Raw genomic sequence first — 9635 nt, 5'->3', positions numbered from 1 at the left:
GTATAACAGATTAAGACTAGAGACTTTTATTAAAACCACAATGAAACAACTGAAGAATATTGTCGATTTGCCGTGAACTCAGAAAAGTATTTCCGTTAATGTCCAAAAAGTTCAAAAACGTATTGTCCACAAATATTTTATCACCAAAAGATATATATCGATAGATTGATGTATCAATATATACCTATCTACGGCCTCACGTGGTAATATTAAATCGAATATCAAAATCAAGGATTCAAAATCCATCCAAAACACTGAAGATTGAATAATTTTGGAATATTTAGGTAAAACATATCATGGTTTTTGGCATGGATCTACAAAAAGAGTTTTGAATCAGTACAATTTTACATAACTTACCTCAAGTCGTTGAACTGCTTTAATGGAGGGGGCTTAAATGGGTTAAGTTCGTTTGCTTATCGGTATATTTATGGTATATCGGTATATTTTGTCAATGCCATCAATCTATTAAATTTCATTTTCAACGTTATATGGAAATCCCATAAAAGCAGGAATTTAGAACAAGCCAGTCAAATAGAAAATTGATTCATCAATCGTATAAAACTATGAGGGCATGGCTAAATGGTCCATATAGCTAGTAATATTGTACGGAAGATCAAAACGAGGAATATGTAAAATAGAACTTGAATTCGTCAGTATATTTACGGTATATTTTTTAAATGAGACGATAAATTTCCGAGGGCATGTTTCTTATCGATAAATCCCACCCACGGCCTCATGTGGTTGCTCGACGGGACTCTAAAACTTTAAATATTAATTCAAACTAAGAATTGATTGAAAAAACAATAAAGATGAAACGCCGCGCCTCATTTGAAGGCTCCAGCTTAACAGAGCAGAACACGCGAAGGATGCGCCTTCAGGCCAATGCCATGCTGAACGCCAGCACTTTCGATCCGACGCCTCTCGCTAAATTCATCCTGAATTTGGTAAGTCTTTGCTTAGATTTCCTCAACGCCGGATACTGATTAAGCTAATCCCATGTCATTGCAGAGGCAGAAACCCGCCAATATCGATCAGAACGATCTAATGGCCGTCCTGGAAGTGATCTTCACCAATTTGCTCAAGCGCGAGTCACTGGATACGCAGGCGTTACAATGGGATTCCCTATACACAGAGACGTGGGTTTTGCTGCTCGACCGCATTGGCTCTACGTCTCAGGTGGAGACCCTGATGGCGCTCAAGGTGTGCATGTCCCTGATTAAAAGTGAGGCCGAAAGCCCCTTCGTGGAGGGAGACTGGCCCATCGGCAAGCTGAAGAGTATTCTCGAAATTCTGATCAATGGCCCGGAGAGAACCATTGTGCTGAAGGAGTTCGGAAAGTACACCAAATACCTGGACGTACTCAATTTGTCAATCAAGTTCGCCCTCGAACTGGCACCCACCGGAGACTACCAGCATGACACCATCAAGGCGCTGAACTATCTGTCGCTGGTCAACCAATTGGATCTGGGCAAGGCGGTGCTCTCTGCGCAAAAGTACCATGTGGACACGAACAAGTCGCACCGGAGCTTCACCTACGAGAAGGCCCGCAAGAAACTGAACAAAATCTGGCGCGGCATAATCGCCTCAAGCAACGGCATAGATGAAGATCTACATCGCATGGTGCTCGTGGTGTTGCTGGAGCGCATTTTGCCCCACATGGAGGACCCCATCGGAGTCACTGACTTCCTGATGAACTCACTGCATGAATATGGTTCGTCGACGCAAAATGCCAACAAATACTTCGCTTACGTTTCTCATCGATTCCCATGCTCTTTGCAGATGGACCCATCGCCCTGCTGGCGCTACAGGGCATCTTCGTCCTGATGCAGAAGCAGAACATCACCTATCCCGATGTGTACGAGAAGCTGTACCAAATGTTCCATGCTCGCGTTTTCAGCAACAAATACAAGTCTCGCCTGTTTTACTTGGCCGACATTTTCCTCACCTCGACACATTTGCCGGAAAATCTGGTGGCGGCCTTTGTCAAACGCTTTGCTCGTCTTGCCCTGAAAAGTCCACCCAAGGATGCCGTGATCATGATTCGCTTCATCTGCAACCTTTTGCTGCGCCACACTGGCCTACAGAAGCTCATACGCGGCGATCCGCTGGCCGAACAGGTCAGCGACCCATATAATGAAAAGGAAAAGGATCCGGTCAAAACGGAGGCCCTCAATAGCTCGCTCTGGGAGTTGCATTTCCTTCAAAAGAACGCCATACCCGAGGTGGCCAATGCGGCCACGTTTATCAACAATCCCCTGCCCATCATGGAGTTCGATCTGGGGCCCCTGCTCGATGTGGAGGACAGTAGGGTGAGTAAAACCAACGTTTAGTGAGTGAACAACCATCATTAGTGGGGACGAGACATCGGGGATGTCATGAATAGGTTTTTCTTAGAGACACACCCAAACAAATATTTAAGTTTGATTATTTAGCTTTGTTTATTGATTGTACTGCCTTCGACAGTTTCTATTGCTAATCTGCAATTGATTCATTGATTTCTTTGTGTTTCTCTCGCAGATATTCGATGACCTATTGAAGAGCAAGGCCAAGCAGTATATGCTGAGTTACGAGAACACCAAGACTTTGGCGCTGGCCAAGCATGACACTGTCACCAAGCACTTTGATCTAGTCTAGAATTTACTCTAAATATTTAAGCCGGATGATTGTAGTTGTAGTTGAGCCCCCTCGGACGAGCCAACTCGGTTTGAAACCATTTGGATGGTGAAATATAATTTATGCTCCCTGGAACAAAAGCCCTGTTCGTCGCATGGAAAGCTACTGGCGGCCGTTGTTGCGGCTGCTGTTGAAGCTGCCGCAGCTCGGAGCAGGTGCGGCAGGGTCGGATCAAGGCAAAGTACAGACACTCGGCTATGGAGAGGAAACTGAAGCCCAGGAACAGCCCCATCAGGCCACCAACATTGGCTGAAAGAGATACAAATTACTTTAATTACTCCAAGGCGACTCCTGGAATCTACGCACAGAGAAAGTCGGAGAACCCAATAAACTCTGTCTGCTTGCTGGCCCGAAATGACTGGTCCTTGAAGTACATATTCACCACCGCCACATTGCGCTCCACATACGCGTCGCTGAAGTTGACCCTGAGATTCGGATTGGTCACCGCGAGGCCGTCGTGCGAGAGCTTCGTCGAGTAGGCGATCGTATTGAAGGTCAGATCAAAGCAGCTGGGCAGGCAGTCGTCCAGGCATTCCTCCATCGCCTCGCTCGTGCGGAAACGAATCCGCTGCACGCACTCCCTCTTCCCCACCGAGCAGATAGTGTCGTTGCGGTGTAGGCGCGGCATGTAGAATGAGACACAGCCGCAGTGGCGGAGCAGCAGCCCCGACAAGCGTTCGGCGGCGCAGTTGCGCTGCGTGTAATGAGCAAACCATCGCAGCTTCAGCTCATTGCGGAACAGACAGCGCCTGTATTTGCGGTGGACGCGGCGCAGATGATTTTCAGTCCGGATTTTCGCCGGATCAATGCGGAGCTTGGTCTCCATGCCGGGGGCCAGCAGGACGCCCGTCTCGCGTACATTGGGCGACTCGTTGGGACTGTGCAGAGCGATCTTGAAGCCAATGCTGCTCGATGAGGAGCAGTAGTAGGCATCGGCCTGCACGTCCAGCGTCAGAGACAGGCCCAGCGATTCGCCTGTTCCCTGGGCTGGGCGCGGATACAGCACACTGTCCGTATGCTTGGCGCCGCGCCTGTATCCCAGCTCCGCATGCCAGTTGACAGCCTGGTAGCCTTTGGGTAAGCTCATATTTCGTTGGGAGAACGAAGCACTGCAAGAGAAACAACAACAACAAAAAATAAGATGATAAGAGCATGTGTAGATAATGCGCTAGAACACTTAATTAAAAATACCACATTTTCAAATGTCCGCGCCTCTTCCATACGCGCTAGGTCATTATCGAACCTGGCATATGGCGTCTATCGAGCCAAATGAAAAATGAAATATATGTATGCATGCCTGAGCTTATTGGAAAGGTAATTTAAATTTACCGATTTATGTATTTCTAATTGACTTTAGTGTGCAATACAGTTTGTTTTTATTCAATTACACTCAGATACAAATTAACGCGCCTCATCGATATGTTTTACCTAACAGGGTCGCACTGGTATTAAAAACAAATTAGTCGCGTAGTATAAGCGTTCTTCTACCAATTCAACTTGTATTCATTGCTTACTGTAAATATTAGCAATATATAGGTGCGAGCTATGCAATTTATTGAATAATAATGACATACTGTAAACACGCGCCTCATCGATGAGCAGCTATCGATGAGAACAACAAAACGGACCATCGATGACCGTAAAGATGGGTGCACAAAAATTGAACACCATGCTGGCGAGTAAAGTGCGTGTTTATTTTCGAGTGTTTCTGGCCAAAAGCGAGTGAACTGGGTGGAAAATATGCAAAAATACCTGCGTTTGTACATGTAACGTGGATGCAGCATGTTAAATACACAGCACAGGCCCTCATCGGTGACAATTGGATAGAACATCCTCGCGCATTCATAGTCGTCGGCGCCGAAGCGACAATCGATGACCATCGACTGGCATGGCTGCGATATCTGTGGCAAAGACAAGGCCGTTGAAATTTGGAATAAACTCTAAAGCACAGCTTATTGCATACATTAGTTATGAACTCCTCCCAGTTGGTCCGATCCTCGCTGACCCGCTGATAATCCACCTTGCGCCGGCACAACACCTGCAGCATCGCATAAGCGGCCGTGTCATTGGCCAGGATCGCGACTCTGCTGGACAAGGCCTGGTTTAGATTGCAAATGGTGACGGCGGGAAATGGCTCATTTGTTATGTACGTGAGCTCCGGATCAATACCCACTATCACCGGGGTGGTGTTCCACTTGTCGAAGGCGTCATGTATGAGGTAGGCGGCCATTGAGACAACCGCCAGCATTGCGACTCCAAAAAACACTCTGCCAGCACAGGAGTAAGCTTAATCCTCTGTAGCCATGTGCAAATGTGTATGTTATGTGGTTATTACCTGTCGCTGCTGCGCAATTTCCCATTATTGATGTACTTCAAGCCATGTATAGTCGTATTGCGACAAAACTCATCTGTGTTCCTGGCTAGTATGCGCCGCCACGTGGCCATCGATATGTGGGCCCTCGCCTGCGACTTGCCGCATAACTTTGGGTATGGCTGGCGGCTCCAGAAGAGACCCAATTGCCGGCGACTTCGGTGCTGCCGCATCTTCAGCCACTCTCTGAATGAACACATGGAACTGGCCCTGGGGTAAGCGTACATATTTTTACATCAATTTTCAATTTGCAAATTACCCAATTTGTTTATTTGTTCTATCCCGTCCGCTTGGGTGCCTCTGCGCTTGTACTGTGCTTGCTTCTGTGGTTTCTTCTTCTCTGGCTGGATGGTTCTGTCTTCAGACATACTCTAAAGCATGGGAATTGTTCAACGTACAGTCTGGTGAGGCACTGAAGTTGGCAGTAAGGTGGTTTTATTCGAATTATGTCAGGATTTACGACGAGTATTTTGTAGAAATTATCATGGGTATGCCATGTACATAGCCCTTGGTTGGTTATAGATGGGATTCGGAGCCCGAAGTCTAACAATTGCTGAACTGTGTCGTATGCCCTTAGTCTTTGAAATTAAACGACTTATTGGAATTGTGTAAGGGGAATTCAAATGTTCTGCTAGCCATCCTTCCTTGTTTGATTCCTAATTATGTCAGTCTCTGAGCTTTTGCTGGTGGGGCAGTGTTTATTTGTAATAGGTGAATTGAAATCAAGAAATTCAATTACAATCAGTCCTTAGGGAGTGCAGTCTTTCAAAGAGTGGAATAATTTAATGTCCAAATCTGGCTATCATATATCAAAAGTTTCATTTGCATGTGAATGAGCAAAAGACAAGATTTTCGTTTTACTTTTGTCCCGAACTGGCTTTAATTGGAGCATTTTGCGAGTCAAACGAATGCCGCCTCATTAGGACAAACAGAACAGAAACGGAACCAAAATCGCCAGCAAAAGTAGGAAACCGTAACAGAAGCCAAAGGAGAAGTAGAAGAGGCAGCAATAGGGCTCAAGTTAGTACGGAAACACATACACACACGCATACGCATACCCATGCACATAAACGTGCACACACTGGGAGGAAGTGCTGCAGGGTTCAGAGGGAGACAGACACTGGAGAACCACAGAAAACGACACTTGAACGAAAATCAAATTAAAAGCTTCAATGGCAAGAGACGACAGTGGCGCTGGCGCTGGCGATGGCGATGGCCAGACCCTAGTCAGGCGGAGGAGCAGCAGGACTTGGTTGCCTCCTTGCCAGTCACCACATGCCACATGGCACATGGCACATGGCACCTGCATACGCATACGCACACGCACATTGTATGACTTCATTGAAACAAGTTCATAAAACACTTAACCTGACCAAGCTGACCAAATGTCCCATGGGAATGCCTGACTGAGCCACGACTGGATTGGATTGGACTGGACTGACAGTGTTCTGCTGCTGCTGCTGCCGCTGCTGCTGCTGCTGCTGCTTCTGGTTGTTGGTCTTGTTGACTTGTTAGCAGTTTATACTTGATGATGCAATATGCCCGTCTGGATCCACACACACACACAAGCACACAGACATTGTGGGGCACCCATCCCGGATGTATCCGCATCAATGAGTGACCAGGCTGGCCGACCATCAACGGAAAGTTTTTGCCTTTGGCTCTCTCCTTGGCCAAAGGATGTAAATGTGCTGGGGCATCATCAAAAGTTACCAGCAAATTGACCTAATCTATGTACATACATATGTCCATGGAGATGTATGCCTGCAAAGATGTGTTGTGTGCACATACATACATACACTTTTGGAGATGGATGAACGTGGGATGTGGGTATGGAGGGGGAACGGAGGCGCCCGCTGCTCGTTGGCGCCCGCTGTGCCTCGCCATTAGAAATCGTTTAGGCCGGCGACGACGCTGCAATTTACGGCGGCTAAAAGCAGACATGTGCCTCTAAATAGATATGTGTGGGGCTATGTGCATATCTATCTACATAAGCTGTATGCCGTACAGTGCGTTTCATATTAAGAAATTAGCTTAAATCTTCTCAGCCAGAGTTGGATCAAAATTATGCCACAATCTTGTAAAAGCATAGACATGGCTTTAAATAATACTATCATTTTTTCTTAGCGAGATGTCTCTAAAGTGCTGTCCGACCAAAAGGGGTTCCACTGCAGTCACTTGGTGTCGCTTCAACAGATTATATTACCAAGTTTCACTCTGATCAGATGGCATGTCCTTTCGGAAGAAGAATATTCACATCCAAACGGTAAGAAATCCAAAAAATAATTGATCTGCTATTAATATAATTACTTCTTCTAGGGGTAGCCAATGCTGGATCATCAGGAGAGTTGCCACTGTAGTTAACACACTCTCCTGCCTGTGGATCGCCTGGAGTCTGACGGCTCGCACCACATACATACGCATTAGGCACCTCAATTATCATGTGATTTTTGCCCGTGGCCTGCTCCATGTTGCATGTGGCTATTGCTCTTTAGCTTGCCGCAAGCACACCGAACTTTCCCTCCCAAAAATGTGTACTGCAAGCGAAAGAAAAAAGACGCCAGGAAAAAGGAAAAACGAGAAGAAGAAATCGGAGAACAGCATCGTGAAAAATCATAACTTACCCCAGGCTCATGCATATGCCCCATGCACCGCATGTGTGGGTGTGGGTGTTTGGGTGTCCATATGTGAGTGTGAGTGTGTGTAAAAAATCTGAAAATGATAGAAAAATGATTAATTGCAGTTGGCAGTAGTTCAGCAGTCAGTTACTGCTACTGCAACTGCTCCGGCTCTGCTCCTGCTCCTGCTCCAGCTCCAGCCAGTGCTGCCACAGCAAACCTCAGGGCCACACAATGCCAGCGATCCCTGGCTGGATGTTCGCGTGTGTGTGTGTGTGTTAGCATTCATGGCTACGAATGGTTGTGTGTGTGTGCCACTTTGTATACCCTTTGCATGCAAAGGAGTCATATCCACTATATGTATCGAAGATCCAGCCACTAGAGCGCTAAGGATTAATGCATATTAATTACATTCCGTGAGAATCAGCTGTAGCTAAACTATGCAGCTTTCCTGGAGACCCCATTCGAGGAATGGAAGCAATGTCACAACCCGTTTGCGGCAAAGACTGTTGAGCATATTCGCGAAATCTCGGACGTAAGGAATATGATATCTGAGTAAGTCTTTTTGCTTTATTCAGTATTTAAGTTTGAACAAAATATAAGCGGATATGGGAGTCCATTCCACTAGCATCAAGGAAATACACTGTATTATACGGTATCCCAGCAACGGCCTGCCGGCAAGAGTAGTCCCAGCTTCGGCTGCGAATCGGACCGTATTCCTCATTCTTTTTTTGCTGCTGGCTTTTTTTTTTTTTTTGAGCACAACAGCAGCTGACTGCAGCGATATTAATGATAGATATGCGTTCGCTTCAATGCGCTGCTCCCCTTTCTCACAGTTTGCCCTGAATTATACGATAATATTCCTGCTCCTGCTCCTGCTTCTGCCCCAGTCGGGGTTTGGTGGGGATTTGAGCAGACGGTGGCTTTAAATGAGAGTAGGAAAAGTCGGCAAAAATGTACATAAATCGCTGACATTTAAACAGAAATTACAACCGGTTTTGCATGTTGCAGCGACAAATCAATGGCAAGAAGTGAAACTTATCGATTATGGACGTGCATTTAAGGCCTTCACTCCATAGGGATCCCCGAGCTCCGTTAACGTTTATTTTTAAATAGTATTCAAGGCAGGGGTCACAAGGATCATATGTATATTGGGTGCTCGGATCGGCAAGAAGGACCAAGGAATAAAAGTAACCACCAAGGCCTACAGAAGGACAGAATAGACACTCCGAATAACTTCCTAAAGTCCTTCAGCAGGATGGTAGCATGACCACTCTGCGCACAAGATCCATGAGTTCTCTGAGGTCAAGAACGCTACGACCCCTAGCTGCGATAGGATTGGATTCAAGGGGACAGTATTAGAATTAACTTTTTAAAATTCTTTATTGAGTATTGTATAGAATTTTGCTAGCCATCAATCAAGGTCCTCTAGTTCTGTGGCATATACAATTTTTAAATTGTTTGATTTAATTAGTTCTTGCCCAAAAATGTGTTAGGGACTATCACAATAATTCAGAGTTGAAATGAGAGATTTGAATAGTAGAATAATCTTTTTATACACGGAACATCTTATCTGGACACCTGTGGAACAATGGAAGCGAATCTTTCATGTGGAGGGTATAGGCTGATGAAAGAAGCTGATTGGAATCCACATCCAACTTAGCTAGGCCCCTTAAGGGAATGCCTTGATACATTCCACAGAGAATCCACAGGGAAACCTCGGAATTAAGATGATAATAATAAGTTTCTTTTTGGTCTTTGATTCCAAAGATCTCCGATATTGAATAAGCACTAATTTTTGAATTTAATTATTGGACATTAATATTTTAATCTTCTTTTATTTGGAATATATTTGTAAAACTTAATGTGAAATATTTCTAAATTATTTCCGTGCAAATTGCAAATTTAAATGTTCTTAAAGTTCCTCAAACCGAAGGAAGAAGGGCGTTAAGCGGCTTGAAGTTAACGTGGCG

General features: G+C 45.5%; 3 protein-coding genes across 3 annotated transcripts; 2 read left to right on the top strand and 1 right to left on the bottom strand.

Moving 5' to 3' along the window:
• The first annotated feature begins 700 nt into the window (after positions 1–700).
• LOC4814438 (nucleolar complex protein 4 homolog B) lies at positions 701–3028 on the top strand. The gene is made up of 4 exons (XM_001354990.3): positions 701–944; positions 1009–1711; positions 1780–2309; positions 2518–3028. The coding sequence occupies exons 1-4, from the start codon at positions 810–812 to the stop codon at positions 2632–2634; spliced, it is 1485 nt and encodes a 494-aa protein (XP_001355026.2). The 5' UTR covers positions 701–809; the 3' UTR covers positions 2635–3028.
• On the bottom strand, positions 2625–5217 carry ppk8 (pickpocket 8). The gene is made up of 5 exons (XM_001354991.3): positions 5009–5217; positions 4637–4940; positions 4426–4574; positions 2980–3782; positions 2625–2922 (listed from the first exon to the last, which is right to left on the bottom strand). Exons 1-5 carry the CDS (start codon positions 5215–5217, stop codon positions 2651–2653), a joined length of 1737 nt encoding a protein of 578 aa, XP_001355027.2. The 3' UTR covers positions 2625–2650.
• A 2013-nt stretch (positions 5218–7230) lies between these two features.
• LOC26532767 (uncharacterized) lies at positions 7231–8176 on the top strand. Its single transcript, XM_033382395.1, has 3 exons — positions 7231–7310; positions 7364–7731; positions 7788–8176. Exons 1-3 carry the CDS (start codon positions 7270–7272, stop codon positions 8042–8044), a joined length of 666 nt encoding a protein of 221 aa, XP_033238286.1. The 5' UTR covers positions 7231–7269; the 3' UTR covers positions 8045–8176.
• Positions 8177–9635: the final 1459 nt, after the last annotated feature.

This window comes from Drosophila pseudoobscura, chromosome X, assembly GCF_009870125.1.
Source record: "Drosophila pseudoobscura strain MV-25-SWS-2005 chromosome X, UCI_Dpse_MV25, whole genome shotgun sequence".
NCBI lineage: Eukaryota > Metazoa > Arthropoda > Insecta > Diptera > Drosophilidae > Drosophila > Drosophila pseudoobscura.
The sequence above is the reverse complement of the archived record's forward strand: the minus strand, read 5'-3'. Positions and strand labels throughout refer to the sequence as shown.